We start from the raw sequence: 27,161 nt of genomic DNA, 5'->3' as shown, positions 1-27,161 counted from the left end.
TCTTCACACTCAGAACCTATAGCTCCTCTGCCAGCCCGTCACCAACTCCATGAGGTACTTCTCAAGGGCACTCAAGATTTCTCCCACCATTCACAAATCTCTGCGTTCCCAGGGCCCTAGAGCCTGCACTCCCTAGCTCTTAGGAGCCAGCCACATCCTGATCTAGGGCTACTAATGCCCCTCATCACGTTAGAAAAGCCGTTAATGCTGAATGCTGATACAGCCCTCCATACCTGCCTTTCCCCCTCTCCCGCTCTCCTTCCATATCTTCCCAAAACTCAGCTCTCCTGGGTCAAAGCATGAGAAGAAACCCTAGACAGCTTTCCTTGCAGCCCCCTTCTGGATGAGCAACATATGTACGATGATCACCAGACAGGCACCTCTCTGAAGCCCCGACTTTCCACGGCTCTCCAAAAGCTCAGCTCATAGGTAGGGCTGTGCCTCACTTGTACTTTGTGGTTAAGTGGAAGAAAATAACGGCCACATTTAGATAATACTGACACCAGACAGGGTGCTGGACCCAGCAATCCACTCGTCTAACCTCCTCAAGCTCGGGAGGCAGGCCTACTGATGTCTTTATTTTACACATTGGAAACTGCTGCCCAGCAGGGGTGAGTTCACGCAATTATGACCCTGAAAGTCCTTGTCTTCACCACTGAGGACACTCAAGTTGTTGATACATGACCATGCTGTGGTTGTGAAGACTGTGACTTGTCAGAGGCTCAGTCAACTTGTGAGGGCATCAAGCACAGGGGGCCATCCATGTCCCTAAGAAGTTAGTGTGCCTCAGCATCACCAGAAACCCATGAGTGAGATAAGGGATGGATTTGGAGGAGCCCCGTCCTCTTTTTAACTTCCAGAGGTTGGAGAGGGGTATCTGGGATGCTGAGTGAGGCTTCCAGGAGATGAATCTGGTCTTCTATGACAACCTCAGGGGCTCAGCCTGCCTCGGACACAGGGGCATCATCAAGATTGGCTGGCTTCATGTGTGGTACTACTTACAGAGGAATCAATGTCACTCATTCAGGTATGCCCACTGAGCCTGGCTTCCTCCCGCCCCTTTGGTGATGATGGTTGCTGGATCATGACGAGGCACCTGGCACTGTGCTAAGACTCACACACATTATCCCCAGACGTAACAACCACCTCTTATTTACCATCTATTCCTGAACCACACGAAGGGTTAGACTTAAGCACGATCATGCTGCTACACAGTGTCAAGACAGGAACATAAATTAAGGTCTGGACTCTAGAGTCTATGCTTTTCCCCAGACACAGAGCTGGTGCTGAGGAGACCCCGAAGATCCCTACACCACCCACTGATCACCATCAACAGCCTGACACCAAAGCCACCTTAGACACACATCCCACCTGAGCAAAAACATTGTGTTCTCCTGAGGACCAGTTTAGGGGCACATCTGCCATGCCAGCACCTCTACCTGAGCAGATTGGCTCTTTAAGCCCAACACAAACCCAGGAAGAAGTCGTAGGGCCCACTGGGTCAACATGACTACAATGCCCCTGCAAGATGAAGTGTCCCAGGTTTCTAACCTGTGAAAGCAGCTTCGAGCTGTCTGCTGACCCGTCAGGATTCCCAGGCAGGTCTGTGTGTGCCCAGGAGCGAACAGAAGCCCCATTCACACGGCATTCCCCACTCTCACCCTGCCTTGTGTCTCCAACATTCCACCTGCCTGGGAATACCAACCGGTTTCCACCTATGCATCACGCTCCTCCTCCAGTCTGCCCCAGAAGGGACAGGACTAGAGAGACACCAGCACCCACAGGTGCCTTGAAGACAAATAGCCAGACGTGTTTAGCCCTCTCGGGCAGTCTCCAGCCTCCAGCTGACCTGGACACTCCAAGGGCTAGGCCCCCTCACTTTGGCATCAGCCATCCCCTCCTTGTGAATTGGCACACTGCCCTCAGCAGAGAACAGTAACACGTTATGGTCTGCAAGGCTCAGACATAACATGACTCCATTGTTCTGTGTCTGGAAAATGATCTCACACTGACCCTGAGAACTGAGGTGATTCTCAGTCCCTCAGGGGAATGGGCCTCTGGTTTGCCCAAGAGCTCTCAGTCGCTCCTTCTTCATCTTATTTTCAACTCCGCATTCCTCTGGGCACACCTTCCTCACTGTCTCCTTGCCTCCTTTTGTTGGTAGAACAATAACCCCAAAGATGTCTGGCATCTGCCCTGCAGAGCCCGTTAATGGGAGACAAAGGCTATGAGCGGAACTGAGGCTGCAAATCTCCTGGTCTAAAGGAGAGCAACTATCCTGCATCACCCAGATGGGCAAAGCCATCCTCGGCGTCCCTGGATATGGAAATGGGAAGTAGAAGAGGTTAGAGAAGCCGTGTGGAAAGAGCACAACACACTGTTGCTAGTTTGAAAGAAGCACAGAGAAAACCACTGTCCAAGGCATGCATACAGCCTTCCGAAGCGGGAAGGACCAGAGATTCCTCTGGAAGCTCCGGGGTGGGCAACCTTGCTAACAACTTGATTTTAGTCCAGCAACACTGACTTCAACTCAGGCCTCCAGGTCTGCGGCGCGATAAGAGTTATGAAGCCACACCACTGAGTCTCTGGAGGACATCTCTAGGAGGACAAGATGCCACTAGCCTGATTCAGTTTCAGCTAAGACAGGGCAAGCCTAAACCCTTCACACTCAGGCTCTACTAACCCAACTTCATGGCCTTTTCCCTGGCTCTCTCTCAGCCCTACAACCCCTCCTCTTGCTGAATTCTTCCCTTCACTCTGCCCTTTCTGTCAGAACCCCACTTTGCCCCTCTAGGACCTGAGTAGGGTGGATAGGCAGTGATGCTGTCTGCTGGGACTCCTATGCTGTCCTGGGGTCTCCGTGCAATGAGATTAGACCAGTGTATCAGATTAAAAGCCCTGAGTCTCCTATTGAGTTTCCCTCCAGACTCCTCCATAACCCTGAGAATCAGGAAGAGGGAGCTGGAGGAAAAGCTGCCCTTTGCTACCATCCGAGGGGATTGCAGGCCTCTCCATCCTGAGTTCTTGCCTCATCCAGCCTGTTCTCGCCTCATCTGCTTTCCTGATGTTTCCAGGAGATTGACCCCATAGCACCCAGTGGCTTTGTTCTCTGGCCAATTGAGTTGGTCTTCCCTGTCCCCTACTTCCGGTACTCCTTCGTTACCCATTCTAGCATGCTGTGCCAGCCCACCCAGGAAATAGTATTTTGACCGCCTATGTTCACCTCTTTCCTAAACAAGCGTTTACACATCTGACATCAGTCTTGGAGGGGAACCTTGGAGCAAGAAGAAGTCTCCATTGTTCATGCCCCAGCCTAGAAGCTGAGCCCTGCTCCTCACTTACAGGTCTCAGGCCTCTTCTCTCACCTAACCAGAGTCCTCTCGCTAGCACTTTACAAAGGGGTAGCCTGAAGAGCCAGGGTTAGTGACCAGGCTGACTTAAAACCTCAGTTGAGATGAGCAGGTACACCTGCCTCGCAGTTAGGGAGGTGGCTGCTGAGCTTCTATAATTACACAAGTGAGTGTCTGGAAACCGCAAATAGGCACTTAGAAATGAATAACAGTCCTTAGAGGTGAGAAGGTAAGTGCAGAGAACACAGCTTCTGACGGTCCAAACAGCAGGCAGCAGGAGGTTCAGCCAAGGTGCCAGGCAGGGGAGGAAGGAGGAGGGAGCTAAAGAGCCTGGGTAGCACCCACTTAGAGATGGACCCACTCTTATCAGCACCCCCCAGGCCAGAAGGCATGCCTGCAAGGTCCCACCTCCAGGCACCTGCCTGGGCCTTGCTTAGCCTTAACTGTGTCCTGCAGTTTCCGCCCCACCCACATTCACCCTTACCCAGTCTTCCCTTCTCTCTGGCCCCAAATCCTCAGTTTCTGTGGATGCCCTTCGGGCTGTCACAGCTTCAGTTTCGGTTCTGTATCCTCAGATGCCAGACATGAAACAAGATGGAGGCGAGAGGACCTCCTGCCTGCCTTCCCAGCATGCACCACAGTGCGTGGTCTGGGTGGTGTAGCAGAGAAGAGAGGCGGCTGGCCACCCTAAGCATTTCTTGGGGCCTCTCTGGACCTAAATTCTTTAATTAGCACGACGGGGCGTTAGTGAGGTTGTGAAGCATGCTTAAGCGGGAAATAGCTCCAGGACCAAGCTCCCCACCAGACACAGAGAAATTCCCCACAAGCAACAGTGGCTGGCACCATCCTACCTCAGCGGTCACCTCCCATCTCCCTCTGCATCTTCCCCTTTCCTGAGCCATCCTGCTGGGGTTTGATACTCAGCACTTGGTCCAGGTATGGGAATCCCGAGTCTGCACCCTGCAGGCAGCAGATTCTCTGATGTTCCCAGAAGTTCTCTCCTCTCTGCCCTGGAGATCCCCATAACCTGTTCTCTGGCCTATGAAGGCCTCCTTCCCCTTCGAGCCCCGTGCAAAGCACAAGTCCTTCCTGAGAGCAGCTCCAGGCTGAGAGCAGGCGAGAGCAGAGCTGTGTGGATCTGCTGAGAGCAAAGGCAGGGGCCAGGAGAGCAGAGGGAGGACAAGGCTCTAGGGCTTCCTCCGCCCTGCCTCATGCAGCTCTGGAACTCTCAGGAACTGAAGAATAACATGCTACCAGATCTTAGGCCTGGGGCATGGAGCTTGGGCCCCTCCTCAGCCACTGACTTGGGGAATCTCTAAGAAGCTGAGTCTTTGTTTCAATGTCTAGAGGATCCCAGGGCAGCAGGTGTGTATAGCGGTCTCACTCTTTGGGACCCCAGGGAATCACTGGCCATGTTCTGCCTCACGCTTCAGGCCTGCAGGGCCTGCGGCTGAGGTGGAGAGGAAGCTACCAGGTCTCTCTCAAGCATATCCGATGCAAAGCCAGGAATGCAGTGGTCTGAACCCTTCAGGCCTGTGAGCTGATTCGTTTTGTCGACTGGCAAGGCCTGGCATTTTCTCCATTCGCCTTCCTTTCCATTCCAGGTCCTGCCTGTGAAAACAAACCGCACTCCTAGTTCCTCCTGTTTTTCCTGCACTGTATCAGCCTCCAAGTTTCTGAGGCCATCTCGAGCCGCGGAACTGCTGCCATGGAAATGCCACACAGCAAAGGGCTATTGCCCACCTCTTTCAGCACTACGGCTGGTGACATGCTGGTGGCAGATGTCACTGTTGTGAGAGTATTTACACCAAGAGAATGGGAAAGTGTTACAATCCACAGCTTGGTTTACCCTTCTGTTGCTTGTCTAGCGCTTCATGGTCTAACACACAAGCCACGATTGTAGGGTAAAAGGGCCAGCCAAATAAGCTCACCCTGGCCCCAAAGCCAGAGCCAGTGAAAGAAACACCCTGGCTCTGAGACCAGGACCAGAAAGAAACACCCTGGCTCTGAGACCAAAGCCAGTGAAAGAAATACATTAGCCCCAAACCCAGAACCAGAGAAATACACTGTCACCCTAAAATCAGTGCCAAAGAAACACACTTTGACCCCAAAACTAGTGCCAAAAAGAAAAAAAAAGAGAGAGACGGGGAGTGAAAGAAACACAATTCGGCCCTGAAATCAGAGCAAATCTACTCCTGATCAACTAAGCAGAAAACCAACCAACCACTCCCTGTGCAGGCAAATGAACCAATCCCTGAGCAAAGATCTAGCCAATCTGAGCTCAAGGGACTTAAATCTGACCAATTCTCACCCTGGGAATCTTCTCTCTGGACAGTGGTAGGGGCAGGCATCCTCCTGGATTCTTCCCTTCCAATAAATCTCTTGAATGAATTTTGGGTGAGACTTTTCATGGGAGCAGAGGCAGAGTGGAGTGTGGAGCGGGGCTGTAACGCTTTCACTGTCCCCTAGCACAACCAAACTATAGCAACTTCACTGGGGAAGCTCTCTCAAGGGCTCTCTCATGCCAGAGCAGAGAGCTCTTACGTTGGGAAACCTTTCCCTAGAGCAGGGCTGTGAGCTGCTACTTACTGTCACCTGTGCTATGTCTTGGCTCCCGACTGCCAGAATTCTCTTGCAGCTGAACTGTAACACTCAATATTCCCTGGTCCCTGACTGCCAGAACACTCTTCCAGCTGAACTGTAACACTCAATATTCCCTGGTCCCTGACTGCCAGAATACGTTTTCATCTGAGCTGTAACACTTAGCATCCTTGACTCCTGGGTGATGATGGGTCCCTTTCCACCTAAGCCGCAATGCTTAAACTATTCCTACCTAGCTTTCAAGCCATCTTGAAAGAGGGAAACTGAGGAAATCCTTCGTCAGCCTGGCCTGTAGGCAAGATTGTGGGACATTTTCTTGATGAGTGACTGTCACGGGAGAGTCCAGCCCATTGTGGGCCATGTTACACCTGGGCAGATGGTCCTTCACCAACCATGAGGAGCAAGCCAACAAGCAGTGTTCCTCCACGGCCTCTGCTTCAGTTCCTGCCTCTAGTTCCTGCCTCTAGTTCCTACCTTGAGCTCCCGTGATGGAAAGGAAGATGCAAAATGAAAGAAATCCTTTCCTCCCCAAGCTGCTTTTAGTCATGATGTTTATCACAGTGGTAGAAAACAAAGACATTTGGAGGTGTGTTAGTTAGGATTTCTGTTGCTGTGAAGAGACACTAAGACCATGGCAACACTTAAGAAGAAAATGTTTAATTGGGGTGGCTCCCTTGCAGTTTCAAAGGTTCAATCCATTATCATCGTGATGGGGAGCACAGTGTCATGCAGGCAGATGTGGGGTTGGGGCTGAGAGGGCTATATTTTACAGTCAGCAGGAAGTCAGCTGAGACACTGGGCGGTATCCTGAGCATAGGAAACCTCAATGTCTGTGTCCATAGTGACACACTTGCTCCAACCACTCCATATCCACTCCAACAAAGCCACACCTCCTAATAGTGCCACTCCCCATGAGACTGTAGGGGGCAATTGCACTCAAACTACCACAACATGAAAAAATACAAACCGTATTATTGCTTATCTTTATTATATAGTAAAGTGATTGTATAGACATACATATACCTGGTGAAGTATGATAGGCTTGAATTAATTTCACCTCTTTCTTTTGTGTGACTATTAGATTTAAAATACATATGGTGTGTCTTACATTTCTATTGGAGACCTCTATCCAAATTAAGTGATAGAGAAAATGTTAATAATGTATATTGAATTTAAATATGCTGGGACCTGTAGCTAGCACATTGTGAATATTGATAACACTGGTAAAACAATCTCCCAGTACTCAGAACTTTGTCCACCCCAGCTAAGAAGTCTTCCACATCACTGAGGAATAACGGAGTCCTGGCTTTTGTCTTCATTGTTCTGCGTTCATCTTAAGATGCAACGTTGAGCGAAGCTGTCCTGACTGCCAATGGCCACCACATGCAGCTGTGGCTCTAAGTTTGGCAAAACACAACTGGAGCATTTGAGAGACTGATTTGGCTTTTAGGGTTTACAATGGATAGTAGTAAAGATTCTACTTTATTTGTAAATTATATGCTACACATCCCATATTCCAGTAAAACAATAAACTCACATACATTTTTATTAGTACATATGTGCCTATAGATTCTCTTTAATTTGTAACAAAGGTTTATGATTAAAAAGTATATGATAGCACAGGGTGTCTCACTGAACCTAGGACTTGCTGATTCAGCTTGTCTGGCTGGTCAGAAAGCACCAAGGATCCCCGGAATCTGTCTCTGCAGAAACGGGATTATTGAAGCACTATCCCTGGCTTTTATGTAGGTGCTGGGAATTTGGGTCCTCATGCTTGCTCATGAACTCTACACCTGAGCCATCTCCTTAGCACCAGAATGTGTTTGGTATACACCCTTGGTATACACCCTTGGTATACACCCTTGCATTCACACACAGCGTGGCAGTACAGTGTGATAGCACTTCTTTACCATCGTGGTCATGTGAGTGTCTGCCACTCTCCAGCATCACCCAAGAGTATCCACACTCGCTAGATTTCCATCATTACCAGAGACGAACAACTTGTGAAGAAGAAAGGTTTATTTGGGTTTATGGTTGGGGGATTTCAGCCTATGGTTTTTGGAGCCACGACAAAGCAGTATAGCATGGTGGAAACACATGATGAACACAGCCATTCACACCAGCAGCTAGAAGTCAGAGGGAAAGAAACAGGTCCCCACACTTCCAAGGGTGTATCCCAGTGGCCTTCCCACTAGGCCCCGCCTTCTCCACTGACAGCCACATCTTTAATACGTGGGCCTTTGAGAGACATTGAGATCTAAAGTGTAACAAAACCATGTGGTCTATAACTAGGACATGAAAGGATCAAACTTTAAAACATGAAATAGATTTCTACAGAATACAAAACCTGTTCATGGTGAGGTCAAGCCGTTATTCATTGGGGGCTCTGTGTGCATCATGGTCATTGTGAACAAGTTGCTGAGATCACCAGCACCCTTTACTAGTCAGTACACCTATCTCCAGCCTCCTATTCTTCAGGCCTCCTCTTTGTGGCTGCAGGAGATGGTCTCTCCTCGTCCTTCATTTCCAGGTCTGGGAAGCCTCAAAGCCTGCAGGCTCCTCCTGTCCCCTCCCACCTTTGTTCCACCCAGAACAGGTCATGCTCAATTTACTTGTCTTGGCTCCAGTCCCAGTTTCTAAATGCCTGCCCCCAATAGTCAACCACAGTGGATATGTTGTTCCACAAGTTGCATGCTTAGCCCAAGTTGTGCTTGCCTAATTTTGCCATTTACTGATGAATTCTGGTGCACCTGGTCCTGGGAATGTCAGGTGGTGGCTTGGTTTCCAGCTTGCCTGCCCACCATTCCTGGGTGCTGCATTCAGCGCAGCCTGGATGCCAAGACTGGCAGCGGGGGGGGGGGGGGGGGGGTGTGGCCAGGATTGAGACACAGACGCTTCTCTTCAGGTGGAAGAACAGCAAGGTTTATTTTCCCTCAGCTAATACCTTTTATACCTCTACTGCTTCTATGGAGACCCACAGGCCAGAAAAAAACACAAACATCTTTGTTAATTACAGATCACAAGGAAGTTCCGCTGTTGGGGGTTGGGGGGAGTAAGGGCAGCTGGATCACAACTCTTCCCATTTTATTTTATAAAATAAATGGTGCCTGTCTTGTTACTTTGGGTGGAATACCTTGCCTGTCGTGGGGGAATAGTCCTCTAATATTCCCTGTCTTAGGTGGCATCATGCCCCCAAAGTATTGCCCATCTGTGGCTACCCAGCAACATAGCCCTAAACCAAGTGTCCCCAAGACTGACAGCGCCAACAAGCCAGACCAGCACTGCAACCATCTAGCATGCACTAACTTGGTGGTAAAATTAACAAAAGCAGTATTCCAAACCCCTCTCATATGACAGCTGAGTTCCGTAACAGTAGCCGAAGCATGCAATACAGTGCCATGAGTAACACACGTAACATGATAAAAGCTAGAACATGTTAACCGTTGAAAAGTCCAAAGATAGTCCACTTGCTCCTAAACAAGAGCCACTTGTTGGTTCAAGGTCAATATGCCCAATTGAATATTTGAATATGTCCATTAAGATCCAAAGCATTGCTGACTCTTTCAGCCAGCTGGCTGACAGTCTCAGCCCTCTGCACAGTCTGGGAAAGAGCAATTCTGACAGCAGTAGCTGTGGTGGCAAAGCTCTGCTCCAGCTGCCTTCTGCCTTCAGCTGCACTCACTCTGGATCCAAACTGCTGCATGGAGTGGAGCAGAACTCAGGGAATCAGGCTCACTGCTCCTGCTCCAGAACCATTAAAGGGGCCCTACTTTAACAATCTTTTAGGGAGTTTGGGCATCATCAACCTGTCTGGCTACTTCCTGCTGAGCTGGGGTGCTGCATTCTTGGGGGTATTTTTTTTTTTTTTTTGATTTTCGAGACAGGGTTTTTTACATCAACATTTCAGGAGGTCTTGGTTATTCAAACCATATAAATCTACAATGAATCCACAGGTTCTCATCCTCTGTAGAGACAAAAGCAGAAACTCTTCCAAAGCATCAAATCCTTAGGCCCATATTTTAAAGTCAAAATACCTTTCTTAGCAGTTCCCAGATCAAATGTCTTTCTTCAGTCCAGAACACAAAAGACAACACAATCAATATAATAATATACATCTGTACACATTCTATCTTTTTGAGGCCCTCAATTCACCCTCCTGTCTCCTCTTATTACTTCCCTACTGGCCAATCTTCCAGAGGGCATCCCTCAGAGCATCTGTGGGGATGAAGAAACACATACTCCTTTTAATCTGACTTGACTTGTTCCCAGTCTGGAACATTTAAACCCCCTCCTGTAATAAACGAGGGGCTAACTTGAGCTATTGTTTGTACAAAATCTTTGGCTATCTTCCTTGTTACTTCCGTGCCTTGTTGTTTTAAGAGTTTCAGTTACTTTTTGAGGCCTTTCAATTCACCCTCCAGTCTCTTCTTTATACTTGCTAGTCTTTTGGAGGGTGTCCCTCAGAGTATCTCTGGGGATGGAAAATAACACACATTACCTTTCCCAATACACTCCTAGATTTAGCCAGCAGACTGAATGACCCCGTTCATGAATCCCCACTTTCCAGATCTCAGTGGAACCTCCACTTTGCCGCACCTGCACGGCCTGGATAGCCAAGGCTGGTGGAGGGGGGCGGTGCTGGGACTGAGACATGGAGGCTTCTCTTTAGGTGGAAGAACAGCAAGCTTTATTTTGCCTCAGTTAAAACCTTTTATACCTCTACTACTTCTGTGGAGACCCACCAGCCAGGAAGAATACAAACATCCTTGTCAATTACAGACAAGGAAGTTCCCCTGTCAGTCAAGAGGAATGAGAGCAGCTGGATCACAACACTGGGAGCCTCAAAGATAATTCAATCAGATCAGTGGGGCACTCTGTGTCTGTATGCGGGTTCGGAGAATTAAAGACACAATTATGTGGGTTTCTCAAGCCCAGTATTCATCTGGTGAGAGTTCTGCCCTAGGCACATTGTATAAGAAAATATCAAACCTCCAGGCTGTGTTCCTTGGGACCCTCAGGACCAACGGGTCACACTAACCAAGACTGCCACCAGCATTCCTGTAAATCGTGTGTTAGGAGCAAGCTGGTTTAGGTGGTGTTTCTAGGGGTGGGATGGAAAGAGAAGGTCGGGGAGGTGTGTGTTCCACTGCAGTGGCCGAGCTGGAGAAGGAGCTCTAAACCAGCCCTGGGTACAAGATGAAGAAGGGAGGAAAAAATCCCAAATTACTCACAATTTTCTTGGGTAGCTTTCCTTACTGATGATGATGATGATGATGATGATGATGATGACGACGACAAGTGACATTTACCACCCCCTTACTGTGGCTTTTTGTGTCTCCATCATAGCAACACTGAGAAACAGCAATGACTGTTGCTACCGTTACTGTTGTCATTCTCTCTATGGCTGAGGAGGAAACTGACTCAGGAAGGCCAATGAACTTGGTGAGGGTCCCAAGCCCAGCTCTCCCTCACACCAACTCTGTCCTCATGAGCACTGCCACTCCCAGAATTAACCAGCTCTTCTGCATGCTTTGCTACCCTACACACTGCTGTCCAACGCCAGTGTGTAGAGCACACTGGGGTGCAAATGTGACCCAGGCAGTGCACACACTTGGACAGCTTACAGATAAGGCAGTGCACACACTTGGACAGCTTACAGATAAGGCAGTGCACACACTTGGTCAGCTTACAGATAAGGCAGTGCACACACTTGGTCAGCTTACAGATAAGGCAGTGCACACACTTGGTCGGCTTACAGATAAGGCAGTGCACACACTTGGTCGGCTTACAGATAAGGCAGTGCACACACTTGGTCGGCTTACAGATAAGGCAGTGCACACACTTGGTCGGCTTACAGATAAGGCAGTGCACACACTTGGTCGGCTTACAGATAAGGCAGTGCACACACTTGGTCGGCTTACAGATAAGGCAGTGCACACACTTGGTCAGCTTACAGATAAGGCAGTGCACACACTTGGTCGGCTTCCAGGAGTTTGGGACACGAGGAAATCAATTTCAGTGCTGTGCCATGCGGATAACTTGACTCCTTTCTGTGCTTTTGAGACAGTGAAGTAGCTCTCACTTGTCCCCTTTAAGAAATGATTGCATTTTGAGTCCCACTTTAGCAATATGGAAAGCTGCCTCAGCATTGCCTTTGAGCCCCTGATCTATGGTGGGCTCAGCATCTGTCTCCATTGACCTGGAGCCCATGGGACTGGCTCCCACTGCTCCCTGCACCCCTGGTCAGGCTGGGGAAGGTGCTCAGGTGTGTCCATGCTACCTGGGACAGTGAAAGATGTTCAAAAGGTGTTGGCCCTACTGCCATCACTCAACTGGGAAGGGTCCCTCGGTTACCTTCGATCAGGGAGAAGGAGCTCCTAGGGCTGGGTTTGGCTTGTCTGGCGCGCAAAGGGGCCACCTTGGCCTTTGTGGTGTCAGAGGGTATGGTAACACAATTAACCCTTTAAAAACCTGCCTCAGCCAGTGTGGGTCACTTGTCCTAACACTCCTATGTGTTTAGGAAGAGGATGAAGAAGAAACCATCCTAACACCCACTCTCCCTCGCCCACTCAGCCTCAGGGAAGTCTCATACATAACATCCATTTTTTTTAACTGTTTGGGGGATTTTCTATGGCAACCCAGAGGCCTTTTCTGTTGATTTGACTGGCTCCCACAACCTTCAAAGTCTTCAAGGAAAAGAAGTCATGGTCCAGTGAGGGTGGCACTAGCTTCTGTCCCAGGGCTGGGATCACACCTACTCATTGTGCTCACAGATGTCGGTTCCACATTCCATGTGCCAGTGGGTCTATGGCAGCTTCTCTTACTGTCCACTGGTCCAGCCATGGGCTATGACTGCATGCTAGTCAAGAGTGGAGGAGACAGGAACAGCTCAGGCAGAAAGCTGGCCTTGAAGAAGTCCTCTCCCCTTGAGCTTGGGCTGGGAGAAGGTGATGCTGAATGAAGGTGAATGGCTGAGACTAACTCCCTCTGCTCGGGTTACAGGACCCTAGACTTTTGGCCCTGCAAAGGCCTAGAGCTGAGGACTCTGGGGAGACACAGGCTTCAGCTGGTATGGTGAATGAGCATAGATGCCGTAGTAGTCCTATGTAGACAGGGAGTGGAAGTCACACACAAGGCAGAACTTCCCCAAACCAAGAGTGTGAGACATAAAATTCTGGACCTCAAGAGGAGACTAAATGTCCTTCCTGTAGGGATAGTCACAGAGGTGGTAGCTGGACATGGGTGGTCTGGCCTCTCTGCACTGAAGGGCCCATTCACACACTAGGCAAGCATGTGGCTTTCTGCTCCTCCTTGGTGCTTCTTCACTGAGAACTCACGGCAAACTGCTGTCCCAGTTTACTTTAGCACCTCTTCCAAGTCAACACACACACACATCACACACACACCACGCAATACACACCACACACACCACACACATATACACCACACACACATGCGCACACACCACATACACAGACACCACACACACACAGACACACACATGCACATACACACAGACACACACATACCACACACACACACTACACACACCATACTAACCACACACACGACACACTGCATTACACCAACCACATACACACATACCACACCAACCACACCTACCCCCCACAACAACCACACCCTCCCCACACCAATCACACACACCACACACCACAGAGAGACACACGTACAGACACACACACACACACACACACGCACATATCACACACCAACCACACTCCTCAGGTCCTCTCCCATATTATACCCACCTTTCTCCTTGTTTATCCACCCATCCATCAGTTTTGCTTAGGCCAACAGTGCCTCTACTGCCTGGCCACCCCTGTCCAAGGCTTCAAGGGAACACAAGAATTGAGACCAGATCTTGGTCTAACAATCTTAACATTGTGGTGGTGGGGGAAGCATTGTGTGACCTAGAGCGGCCTAGAGTGGCAATGCGTCCAGCCTGTGGCAGCAGGCAGTAGGAAAACCCAGGGAAAGGGCGATCCAGCTCAGTGTGTGGCACCCAGTCCATCAGAATTCCTCCGATGGAAAACACCAGAAGTTTCTAGAGAGAATGGGCAGGAATCCTGGGGGGCATTGGGAAGGACTGGGAAAGCCTGGCAGCTGGGTGGGCCAAGTACTAGCTCCCATCCTGGGAGGCAGGGTGGTGTCTGGAAAGAGTGTGGGCTGTGGAGAGACAGAGCTCACTGTGTCTTGACTCTGTCATCCTAGATTTAGGACATCTATGTTTTGGGACAAAGAACACCCACTTGGAGGGATGACACAGGTGTTGTTGCCAGCCTATGTGGGTAACAAGCATTAGCTTCTATCCAATGCTGGCCCACTGGCGACTGGCCCACAGAGAGGGACTATGGGAAAGAGGCTTCACGGATGGAAAAAGAGAGATGGCAGTGGCCAAGACAGGCAGGTGCTGTGGGGACCTGACTCTTCCTCTTTACCCTTCAGAGATGGCTTGAATATGTTCCAACCAGTGTCATCCTGAACAGCTCATTGTAGCCCCAGCTGTATGGCTATGCCTGACCTGGCCAGCTGTGGGGTGCCCTCCAGCCAGGCACCTCCAGGCTGGCTTCTATCAGTACTTACAGTGACCGCTTGGAGTCAGAGTCATGTGGGGAGGGAACTCAGCCCACAGCTTCCATGGATGTACAGGCGTGCCAAACACATGCTGCAAATACGAAGGAATGACAGTTGAGTCTCTGCTCACCAGTGCTAGACGGGAGGAAGGGCCATCAAGTAGGGCAGAGAAAGATAAAGTTCTCTCAGCCCCAACGAAGCCCATTGGCCCCCTTTCTCTCTCCTTATACCCCCTCTTCCAGTAGAGCTGTCCAACTGCATCCAATGCTGTCTCCATTTCCAGCCTGGACACCTCGGCATTTCTGTCACCCATGATGGTTGGCCTAGTGTCCTTTCAGGTCCTGTGTGGTGCCAGGGGTTGAATGAGAGGTCATTTTCCCACCACTAAGGCAATGTGTTTTGCGTCAGGAGAGGCCTACTGTACCATCTCTCAGATCCTGCCTCTCTTTCAGCTTTCCCACCCCTCCCCCGCTGGCCCATCCCAATAGCTTAGTTTCAGGCCCTCCTGAGCTGCCCACAGCCTCCAGAGACTCCCTGCCTCTGCTGTCAATTCTTCCACCTCCTTCTGTCCTGAGGCCAGTGAGAGATTAAGCCACTGCCTGTCTGCCCATTGTGTGGAGTCAGTTCTGGACTTTCTCTGGGCAGAGGACTTGGACCCTCTTCCCAGGTTTGTCCCACTAAAGTCTCTCAGCGTCACTGCGGCACCACCTGCTCCCACCGTTTCCTCTGCCCTGTCCAGTCCCAAGTCCAGGCCCAGGGACGTGATGAATTGTCCAGACAGCTTGTACCTCATGTGGAAACTTTATTAACAGTGAGGGCACTTAAGGAAAAGCAGGTTTCCACATCTGAAATCCCTCTGCTAAGTCCTTCATTTCTTCTACCCTGGTTTTGGCTCCTTAGTGGGCAGATGTGGTTCTGACACTGACGCATTCAGTCCTCTTGGACAAGGAGGGACCTTGGATAGCACCAAGTCCTCCATTCTTCAAATGAGGTCCCTGGAGCAGCAGCATCTGGGAGGGTATTGTAAATACAGCCCTTAAGAGTGTTCACTGTTCCTGCAGAACCTGAGGTCAGTTCCCAACATCCAATCCGTGTCTCACAACCACCTGTAATATCAATTCCAGGGATCCAATACCACATTTGCAGCATGTACCAGCAACCACCCACCACATACACACGCACAAGCACATGTACATGCACACACAGTCACACACACACATGCACAAACACACACACATGCATGCCCTCCCACTTGTGCATGCACACTCACATACCCACAACACATGCACACACACATGCACAAACGTACACACATGCACACCCCCACAGACATGTGCATGCATATACAGGCACAAACACTCACATACCCATTACCATCCACCACACACACATGTATGAACACACACACACACACACAAGCATACACGTTCGTGCACCCCTACACACACATGTGCATGCACATACATACCCACTTCCACCCACCACACACATACATGCACACACACACAGACATGCACACACACATACGCATGTACATGCACAAACAGGTACATGCACATTTATATACTCATTATCACCCACCACACATACATACACACATTCACATTTTTAAAATTTAAATAAGTCTTTTAAAAAGAAAGAGTTCTAGGTCCTTCCAGAATCAGAGGACATACCAGTATGAGATCACAGATTCATATGCATGCTGAAGTTTGGGGATCAATCAAAATCCCACCCATCCCTGAGCTACCTAAACACTTGTCAAGAATCATCAAAAACACCCTCACACCTACGTACAGGAAAGAGCTGTTTCCAAAGCAGTGTCTAGAGTACCGTGCAGCTGGACTCCTCACTCAGGATCTCCCTCTCCCTTCACACTCCCAGGCTCCTGCTCCCCACCTCTCACCTCCACTCTGTACTTCAGGTGCCAATGCCCACAGCAGAAGCCTGCGGCAGCATGGGCCACTCCAGAGACACCTGTTCGGAAGGTTGAGGCTGACCCCTTTCCGGGTCTGATTTTCTCTCTCTCTCTCTCTCTCTCTCTCTCTCTCTCTCTCTCTCCTATTTTTCCCTTACTGTGCAGCCTCAAACTTCTGACTCTGATCTTTGTGCTTCAGCCTCCCCAGTTCTTTGATTATCTGTTCCTGTGTGTGTGTGTGTGTGTGTGTGTGTGTGTGTGTGTGTGTGTGTGGTCTGTTTGCATGAGCATATGTCGAGACCCGAGGTCAGCACTAATTTGAGTCCCTAACTGAAGTGAAGCTGCTGGGGAGCCTCTGCCACTCACTGTTTCTTCGCCCCAGATTATCAGTCCTGCCTGGCTGCAACTCCCATGCCGGGGTTGGCCATGGGGCTCCCATGGACTCCTAGCTGCTTCCTGCTCTGTCTCTGTGGCTCCAGAACTCAGAACCCAGGACAACTCTGCTCACCTAGAAAGCTCCTTTGAGCCCCAGAGCATAAAGGGACAATAGAGGGATTCTTTCCTCCTCCCCAGATACAAGTAGTAAATCCAGAGCATCCAACAAAACTCTCCTCACCATAAATCTGAGACATGTTAGATGCTCTTGACTGGAAACATGCTTTACCATCTCATTTTATTTCTTAGTGTTGTAAATGCAGTAGGGTAACCAAAGCAGCAGGTGTGTAAAGAAATGCTAGGAAAATGGCAGCACATGTCACACACACACCAACACACAAACCACACTCATCTTGCCAGACAAGCAGTCTGGCCTGGAGGCTGCCTCCTGTATGTTGGGAGTTTCAAGACCAACTCTGTGGCCTTGCCCTAAGCCATGGTCACTACTCTGAACATTGTACCAGCTGCCCAACCTACTCAACCCTTCCTCCAAGCCCTTCGCTCCCACCTGCCATCCCATCCCATCCCATTCCTCTTCTCCATTCCAGCCCCATACCCTTAGTCTTATGTGTAACCAAAACCCCTGCCTGGCTCCCAAACAGCACCATGAGTATGGTTAGCTTGCAAGCAAGTTGTTCCCCACTGACTTCATGGTCTCTGAGTTTCCATGACCAGCAAACACTTTGCCCCTCCTCTGCCTCCATTCCTTCTCTAGTCAGACAGCTAGCCTAGGATATCTGTCTGTCCATGAACTCCTCCTCCACACAAGGCACGGCTGATCATCACGACATTAGTTCATTCGGCCAACAAGTTCCTAGAAGGTGTTGACCGCCCAGCCTCACCACCACTTACTCTGCCCTATTCCAGCCTAAGCTTCCAAAAACTTGCTGCCTGCCCTATTTTGGCACAACAGTGGCCCAGGATGTGGGAGTCTCACCAGCTTCACCCTCCTAGAAGGCTTAGTACAGTGAAGAGCAGGGCAGCCGCAGCAGATGGCTCCCTGCCTCCCAGGAAAGACCCACGAAAGGGGTGAGAGTTCCTGCCAGGACACTGTTCAGATATCTGTTGAGAGCCACAGACTCACCACCCATCCTTCCACCCCCAACGATTCCTTCCAACCTATTCTCTGCATCCGCCCCCCCATCTGCACTCCAGAGAGAAGCCTTTTTCTGCCAAGCGTACTAGCCCTTTGTTTCTGCTCTGCAGAGAAAACCGTGACCCACTCAAACCATACTGGCAACATGCAGTGGCACACTTGCATGTGGCTACATGTGTGCCGTGTGTATGCATGTTCGCATGAGCCTTTGACTTGTGCTCACTGAATACTCAGAGACTAAGACATCAGATTGCACGGTTTATTGAGGATGCAACAGGGAGGGCTTTATGGAATACAGGGGAAGCCAAGGGTGTCCTCATTTTTCTGGTTCTGGGTGCAGGAAAGTGAAGACAGAGTCCCTTTACTCTGAGTGGTCCCACTCAAAATGAGACCGTGCTGGGTCGGATGGGCTGGCCACACTCAGTTCATTGTCTTTTTGTTGCCCTCTTGGATACAGAGCTAGCTTCTGTCATCAGCAGGAACTGAGACAAAAGCTCAGACAAGAAAGACCATGTTGAGACCCAAGAAGCCAGTTTAGGACAGAGGCAATGCCTGGTGGAAGGGACAGGCTGGACCTGGACAGAGGTGAGCTGAAACTGGCCCAGCCCTGGCGTCTACCAGCACACGGTAGTCCAGAGTGATCTAGGCTCAGAACCGTGGAGGAAGGAGATTAGCTGAGGACAAACCCAGGGCCCCTGGAGTGGTATAGGGAGCAGAAAGGGGCCAGCAGACTAGGGCACGGAGGTTCTGAGGAGGGGAGGCACAGGAAGCCCTGTCTACCGACCACCTTTCTTGGAGGGGGTGCTCAGGCTGGAGCCCTTCGTTAGGGTATCCTTGTAGTCGCTACCGCTGCTTCGGCTCCTGCTCTCCCCGCCGCGGACGCTGCACACTCCAGAGATGCAACTCGTACTGTTGGCCACATAGCCACCACTGACTGTACTGGGCCGGAAGCCGTAGCCTCCACTGCCACTGGTGCTGCTGATAATGGCTGCAGAGAGAGAGGGAGAGTTGGCTCGAACCTACTCAGGCAGAGCTAGGGAGAAGACTCTCCTTCCCCCAAGACAGACCGGGCTCTCTAAGGACCTGGTCATAGCCATCCCCTCATCCTGGGGAGGAGATCCCAAAGACTCCTCCCTATGTCTTTGACTTACTCAGTTTATACCCACTGTGGCTGAGTCTTGCCCCATTGGTTCTCAAGTCCACTCCTTCAACCAGGTGCCCATGTACCCACTTGTCTTGGGCATCCACCACTGTCCCTCCTATTTGTGGCTTTGCTAAATCTGCTTCCATCCTCTTTTTCTTGCTGACTCCTCACAGATGGCAATCTAAGATCCCAGATCCAATCCTGACAGCTTGGAGAACCCTTCTGGAGTCCCTTCAGTCCTGCCCCCCACAAGTTCTCATCATCTGTCTGTAATTTGCAAACTCAGCCTCAAAAGCCTGGCACAGACCCCCCCCCACACACACACATCATTTTCTTAGAATTCATCCTTTGTTTCCCTTCTCCTGTGGCCGTCCCTCACTGCTGTTCTCTTGGAGGCAGGATGACAAAGACAGAAGAGTCCCAGAGGGACAGAAAACTAGGAGACCTAGCCCTAGTCTGCCCTCTGTACTTTGTGATCTCAGCCTTTTTCCGTCTGATTTGTAGGGCCCTTGTCTACACACACAGAGTGTGTCTATGCAGCACCTCTGACTTAGCTCCAATCCCACAAAAATACTTACAGATACTGACAGGGGATGGGTACTCTCCTGACATCCTGTAGAGGAGAGAAGTAACATTAGAACATTAGGAGCATCCCACAGCCTCTTCCAAGGTGCTGCCCACAACAGCCACTGTGGGCCTCAGAAGCGTTGGAGGCCACCTCTGAAACTCTGGGGGTAAGCAGGCCACATACTGGGCTGAACAACAGTTATTAAAGGATGCCTGTGTTCCCGCCAGTGTCCCACCGTGGCGAGCCTTCTCTCTTCCTAGCACACTGGGAGGCTAGGGTGGCCAGCTTAGCATATCCCCACCGAGCCAGCTCACAGTGTACATAGAAAGAGGGAACAAGAAAGCCTAATAGAGGAATGGGGTTCAGGAGAGAAAGGAGGATGCTGCCAGATGCCCTGGGGAGGTTTAAGGGCTGAATGTGCTAATTCATGTAGCTTACCATAGCACAGCCCCCAGGAGGAAGTGTGCATTCAGATGTCATGGGTATAGGTGCTACTCTTTTTTTCTGGTTAAGATGGGGTCTTATGTAGGCTAAGATGGCATCAAAGTCACTATAGTCAGGGGTAAACTTGAACGTCTGATCCTCCTGACCACCTCACAAAAGCTGGGATGTTAGGAATGTGTTACCACGTCCAGTTGTGTGCAGTTCTGATGATTAAAGTCAGGCTTTGCACGTGCTAGGCACCCACTGAGCTGCTCCTCCTGCCCAGCTGATGTTCCCAACTTATCACCGCCCCATTCTCCCCTCCCACTCCCCGTGTGGCATCAGAGGCTCCTTGCCCAGCACGCTCCGCTCACCTGCACTCCTCGCTCTCCAGGAGCTTGCGGTAAGTGGCGATCTCCATGTCCAAGGCCAGCTTCAGGCTCATGAGCTCCTGGTATTCACGCAGCATCCGAGCCAGCTCCTCCTTGGCCTGGTGCAGGGCGCCCTCCAGCTCATCCAGCTTGGCCCGGGCATCCTTAAGGGCACTGTCCCCTCGCTGCTCGGCATCAGCGATAGCTGTCTCCAGGTTAGAAGCCTAAGCAAGGAATTCAAGGAGTTAGAAAACTGAAGGAGGCCTGGTCTTTGCAGCCAAACCCCTCACATTCAGTAAGATCGGGTAGCGTGCTGGATGTACACCACGCTTCTGCTCTGGCTGAAAGGAGCCGGCAAGCCTTCCTGGATCTCGGCTATGCCCCTATTCCCAGACATATGGCGAAAGGAAAGCATGTTCCCGCCCTCTGCAGACCACGACCACCTCAATGCCCAGACACTGATCGTCAGGCCGCATAGTAAGTGATTTTCCGTTCTTGAGTTGTTAGGGTCTGCGGGGAAAGATATTATAAGACAGTGTGCTCAATGCAGTGACAACTCCAGCACAGACACATGGCCTGCAGGCCAAGGTCATAGGAAAGAGATTCTCCCAGAATTATGATTATTTGCCAGGGGCTCACTGTGTGCCCAGCACCTTGCTCAGCACCACCCATCACTGTGCCCAGCACCATCCTCAGTACCACCCATCACTGTCCCCAGTACCACCCATCACTGTCCCCAGTATCACCCATCACTGTCCTCAGCACCACCCATCACTGTGCCCAGCACCATCCTCAGTACCACCCATCACTGTGCCCAGCACCATCCTCAGCACAACCTATTCCATGCCTCATCTCATTTGACCCTACAGCCACCTATGAAGGACGGAGGGATGATTTGTACTCATGGCTGCAGAGAGGTTGTGTTAAAGCCCATAGGAAGAACAAGGGACTGTGTCTAGCAGCTATATTCTGCCCCACATCACTACACCTCTCATCTGGTGCAGAGAGAATGAGAATGTTGTTCCTCAAGGCCTTTGTGGGCATAAATTCGGCAGAAGAGTGGACACCTCTGCCGTTTCATTCCATCTGCATCCTCTGCCCCCACTGCTAGCACGAGGCATCCTCACTGGGGACTCCCTGCACCCACTTCTGCTCCTCAGCCACACCAGTGATATTTATGAAGCTACTACTGTAGAGAAGATGCTGAGGGGGCATGGAGCAGCTGGGGCCCTGACTCTCTGTTCAGTCCAGAGAAGATGGGGTACACCTGCCAAGAGGAACTGCCAAGAGCTGTGAACAGGAGGGAAGCCCAGACACTGGGGAGCCCAGTCTGTAGGACAAGGAAGGCACTAGGAGTGAGTAGCAAAGACGGTGCCCCAGAGACGTCCAGTTGCTGAAGGCAGTGACCTCACTAGTATCTTCTCTTGTTGTTAGAGACATGTGGGAAGCCATGGCCCTCAACTACCTCACATGCCCTCCGCTGGGCTCACTGCTCCAGGCCACAGACCAAGGTCCCTTACCTGCTTCTTGGCATTCTCAATCTCTGAGCGGAGTCTCTGGATGAACCGGGTCAGTTCAGTGATTTCATTCTTGGTGTTTTTGAGGTCATCCCCATGGCGGCCAGCTGCCAACTGCAGTTCCTGGAACTAGAAAGCCCAAAGCACAGAGATGGATAAGTGTGACAGCTTGGAGTCTGTAAGCTCCCTGCAGCCCTGACTGAAGGCACAGGGCACAGGCACAGGGGATTCTGGCCTGGGCACTGTCTTTTCTGGATATAACTGTGTTGAGACCTCATATCGTGGTTCCACCCTACCTGCCACCCCTGGCCCAGTCTCTGCCTCTCACCTTGGTCTGGTACAGCGCCTCAGCCTCGGCCTTGCTCTTCAGGGCAATCTCCTCATACTGGGCACGGACCTCATCAATGATGCTGTCCAGGTCCAGGTTCCTGTTGTTGTCCATGGACAGGATGACGGACATGTCGCTGATGTGGGACTGGATCTGAGCCATCTCCTACAATGACCATGGGGAGGGAGTATATCAACTTGACCACTGACAAATTATAGTGATACCACATAGGGCCTTGGAACACAAGATTGTCACCTTCAAGCAAAGAAAATACCTTGCTGGGCCCTAGGCAGATTCTGCTGCCATGGAATGAGGCCTCAGGAATGAGGAGGGGGCTCTCAGGAGTAACATGTGAGGTGGGTGACTAACTCGGGGGCCTCCTTTAGAGCTGAAGCCTCTGTGACTCCCCCAGTCTCTAAACTAGAGTTTTAGCCACTGGCCACTCTGGAGAATGGGTGCAAAGAGACTTACAGCTTCAAAGAGACACTTGAAGAATTTAATGTCCTGGTCCATGGAGTCCACCTTGGCCTGCAGCTCCACCTTGTTGGCATAAGCCGCATCCACATCCTGAAAGAAGATGCAGTGATCCATGGTCACCACAAGAGCCACCAAAAAGGTGACATTCATCCCAGCCCAGCTGCCTGAGGGAGGAAGGAGACATTATCTTCTCCTGTAGGGGCGGCTGATAGCACGGCCCTCACATCTCATCCTGAGAACCCATTCCATGAACAGGAATGAGGACCCTCAGAAACGGCGTTCCAGCCAGGCTGCTGTGAAAGTCACCTCTGCAACGTCTGAGCCATGGCTGGGGGAGCCCCTCATGCTGGTTCTTCCTGTCATCCTGCCTGCCCTGTCATTCCTTCCGGACAGAATGACCATTGTTATTTGCATCAGCTCATCTGGGGACCGATGGCGAAGCACACGGTAGACCTAGCCTGGCCTTGGAACTGCCTTCCTCTCACCTTCTTGAGCAGCACAAATTCATTCTCTGCAGCCGTCCTCCGGTTGATCTCCTCCTCGTACCTGTGAGAAGGCCGGAGATCATAGCTTACACCCTTCACAAAGAGCTCTGGAGTACCCAGGGGAGACCCTGAGTACAGAAAAGAATACCAGCCAGTGTGGCACAGAAGATTGAAGGGCCAGCCAAGCAAGGAAGGCTTCCTGGAGGAAGGGACATGGTGGCCAATTTTGGAAGAAGATCCATCTTGAAATATGAGAAGGAAGTGTGTGGAACAAAAGGCCTTTGGGGACCTCGGGATGAGAAAGCAAGCGACTTCACACCAAATGTGAGCAGTGCCCATGGGAACCTCGGGATGCAGAAAGCAAGTGGCTTCACACCATTCCCAGCTACTTGGACATTTGTCCTCAGTGTCAGTCCCTGGGCTAGGGAGCAGGAAGCGCGCTCTAGGTTTGCAGTGTGGAGACCCTACTTGGTATAGTCAAGAACCCCACTCTCCACCTCTAAAACTTTGGAACCAAAATTTTTAAACCCTCCCAAGGGACAGGGCTCGCTGCAGGCTGTGTCCTCACTCACTTCTTCTTGTAGTCCTCCACCACATCGCGCACGTTCCTCAGCTCGGAGTCCAGCCTGACCCTGTCCCCCGACAGTGTCTCCAGCTGCTTCCGCATGTTGCTGATGTAGCCCTCGAGGATGGGCTCCAGGTTGTTCTTGCAGTTGTTCAGGTCCAGCTGCTGCAGCAGCTCCCACTTGGTCTCCAGCACCTGGTTCTGCTGCTCCAGGAAGCGCACCTGCAACCCAAACCCAGCTACTGTTGAATGCCACAGAACTCATCACAGTCGTCATGCGAGGCCGCTGTGCTGGCTGCATCTTTCCCTTTCACCCTCCACAGCTGCAAGAGGTGGGCAGCTCTAATCGGAGGCGGGTTGGCCATGATCAGTGGAGAAGAAACTGAGGCATGAGGAAGTTTTGCTTCTTCCCAAGGTCCAGAAGTTTAGACAAAGGCAGAGCTCAGAACTAAACCCAGACAAGTGTCTCCTCACTGTGGACCTCCAATCAACCAGAGCCCACAGTGACTAAGCAGAGGGGTGTGTGAGTGCACCCTACACCAGCAGCGCAGGACCAAGCAGGGCGCATCTGTTTGGAAAGGCTATCCACTCTGAAGATGAGGTCTTATGACGTCAGAGTGCAGTGAGGCTGGGGCCAAGAGCTGCTGAGTGTTTCAAAATCCCACACTGGGCCACCCTACTCCTACTCACAGACGCTGTCCCCCAACACACACACACACACACACACACACACACACTCACACACACACTCTCACACACACACTCTCTCACACACACACACACACACACACACACACACACACACGTAGAGCTCAAAACCCTCCTGTCTGGAGCAAGCATGAAACATGGAACCTGACAGACAGAGCCTGACCCTCACCAGACCAGGGAATTTACCAGAGATCATTAGCATATACCACCACCACCGCAGTTGCTTATGGTGAGTACAATATTTTAAAATTTGACTTTTTTTTTAACATTAGTGAGCACAGGCACACTTAAGCAAGGCTGTGTTCACAGGTTCACAGGAGGTGGGAAATAACGCATGGAACTCTGCCCTGAGATGAGCCTATGCTCCAAACATCTGGTTTCTAACAAATCATCCAACACTTGGTTTGGTTAAATCAATCCAGAGTTCTTCCTGAGCTGAGCATGAACTGCATCTGGTGTACCACAGTGCCTAGCATGTCGCTAGACACAGCTAGGCTACCAATAGGACTCTATATCTCTTCTCTACTTGGGGCTGAGATGCCAGGGTGCTCCTGAGACCAAAGCTCCTGGAGAGCTAACCAGGCTTTGAGTCTCCTTTCCACTCCCAAGGAGACACCCCTCCCCCTCATCTTGCTTTTCTGTGTCTCCGAATTTGCCTGTTTGTAGGGTCTGGCCAGCCCACCCAGGTTCGGGACAGTCCCACCCCCAGACCCAAATCCTCGGAGCACCTTGGTTGTCTAGATGTGAGTAGCCTTGAGGACAAGAAGCTGCAGCACTAGCCTTGGTCCCGGGACTGAGCAGAGAATGCAGCCTCCACATGGAAGACTAGCAATGTAGAGCAAGGGCTGTTCTTATGGCCACAAGGCCTGGGCCTGTGATGCTTGATTGTCATGGAGCCAACATGGCCCTAGCAACTCTGACCCTAGACCTGGAGACAAGAGACTGGGGGTGAGCCCCTACCCTGTCTGCCCTCGAAATGGCTGTGTAGGAGTGGCATTGGCCTCTATGGCCTTGCTGACCCATAAGCCGAGGGAAGCTGTTGCTTATATTCCACAGCCAGCATCCTGGCTGAGCTGGAGGATCCCTTGAGGTCTTGTCCAGATCTGAGGGTCCTCTGCTTCCCAGGACCCTTTCACAGAGACAACAGCCACCACTGGGGTCAGAGGGACTTAGCCTGAGCCAGGCATTTGCCGAGGTCTTCACATGAGCCTTCTTTTCTAAACTAACACAAGCCGCAGGGAAAGGTCTTGATTTCCACCAAAGGTAAGAACATAAGGACCCAGGCGGATTAAGTGATTTTCCCCACACTGTCAGCCATGGCCATCTCTGACTGCAGATCACCTCTACCCCGACCTTGCGAGAGTGCCCTCCACCACTGACAGAAACACCCACCACTGACAGCCTTCATACTCCTGTTCCATTAGTCGAGTGACTAGGGTACAAGGTCAGCATGCCTGTGAGGAAGAATGTCTTTCTGGTCCATTCTCCTCCTGGCCTTCACTGTGTACAACCTGTGTGACCACAGGCTTAGAAATGGTACCAGGCCAAGTCTCCACAGCAAGGCCCAGGTCTCCTCCCCGGGGTTCTGCTGTGAGTATCCCTGAACAACCAGCATGAACAACCCCTACTGGTGTTTTCTCTCCGAACTACAGAGAATCTTTTGCAAGATAGTAAGGTGACAGAATGGACACCTCGTGTACAGTAAATGCACCCCACTTCAATGCCTCCAGAGGGATTGAAGATCATCTGCTCCAACAGGGGGAGTGGCGAGCTGTTCCCAGGCAAGCCCCCGCTAACCATCCTAACAGACCCACCTTGTCGATGAAGGAGGCGAACTTGTTATTCAGGGCCTTGATCTGCTCTCGCTCCTGTGCCCGCACCTTCTGGATCTCTGGGTCCAGCTCCACATTGAGGGGGGCCAGCAGGCTCTCATTGACTGTGACCTGGTGGATGCCTCCAGGTGGGCACACAGTCGAGCACACAGGTCCCAGGGCCACACTGCCGAAGATGCTGCCAGCAAAGCCACTGGCCCGGCTTCGGCCAAATCCAAAACCTCCATTCTTGCCGCTGCTGGTAGCCATGTTGAGAGTGATGCTTCTGGCGCCTCCAAGGCTGTAGAGACTCCGACTACCAAAGCTCCCACTGAGTCCTTTGCCTCCTGCCCGGTAAGAGGATGAACTGCCCCCGGACAGCACAGCCGAGCAGCCGCTGAAGCCCCTGCTGCCAGCTCCAGACTTGCAGGTGAATTGGCGGCTCATGTTGCTTGTTGGTGGAGATGGAGTACAAGGGAGGAAGACAAATCCCAGGAAGGTTGTACTGACTGTGGTGAGCACCAGCAGGTGCCCTTATATATGCATGGCATTGGGCTTGCAGATGGGCAGGGGAGAGCTTAATTCGTGGGTTTGGCCTGCCTAGGAGCAAGAAGTCATTTTCTCTGTGCTGAGCCAGAGATCAGCCCTCCCCACCTCTGAAACAACATGAAACTGTCAAATTGCTAGGCTTGCAAACCTTGCTCAGGTAATTTGGGTCTTATCTAATTAACCTGCTGTTATAAGGTAATTTGCCCTAGGCCACAGCCTCCCC

At 51.1% G+C, this 27,161-nt stretch overlaps 1 protein-coding gene across 1 annotated transcript; it reads right to left on the bottom strand.

Annotated features, from left to right (window-relative positions):
• Window positions 1-18,768: 18,768 nt before the first annotated feature.
• Window positions 18,769-26,836, bottom strand: Krt71 (keratin 71). The gene is made up of 9 exons (XM_041645973.1): window positions 26,393-26,836; window positions 23,878-24,092; window positions 23,306-23,366; window positions 22,815-22,910; window positions 22,344-22,508; window positions 22,019-22,144; window positions 20,502-20,722; window positions 19,715-19,749; window positions 18,769-18,980 (listed from the first exon to the last, which is right to left on the bottom strand). The coding sequence occupies exons 1-9, from the start codon at window positions 26,834-26,836 to the stop codon at window positions 18,769-18,771; spliced, it is 1,575 nt and encodes a 524-aa protein (XP_041501907.1).
• Window positions 26,837-27,161: the final 325 nt, after the last annotated feature.

This window comes from Microtus oregoni, unplaced genomic scaffold (genome assembly GCF_018167655.1).
Source record: "Microtus oregoni isolate MIOR12 unplaced genomic scaffold, Mior012 000118F_ref0000498, whole genome shotgun sequence".
Lineage (NCBI taxonomy): Eukaryota > Metazoa > Chordata > Mammalia > Rodentia > Cricetidae > Microtus > Microtus oregoni.
Note: the sequence above shows the minus strand (reverse complement) of the source record. Positions and strands in the feature narration are given on the sequence as shown.

Excerpts from the sequence above, each read along its gene's own strand:
- Krt71 (XM_041645973.1), bottom strand. The coding sequence starts at position 26,836 with ATGAGCCGCCAATTCACCTGCAAGTCTGGAGCTGGCAGCAGGGGCTTC. Across the intron at positions 22,509-22,814 it reads TCAAGTGTCTCTTTGAAGCT|GAGATGGCTCAGATCCAGTC; the intron begins GTAAGTCTCTTT and ends TGGTCATTGTAG. Across the intron at positions 18,981-19,714 it reads CCCATCCCCTGTCAGTATCT|CCATTATCAGCAGCACCAGT; the intron begins GTAAGTATTTTT and ends CTCTCTCTGCAG.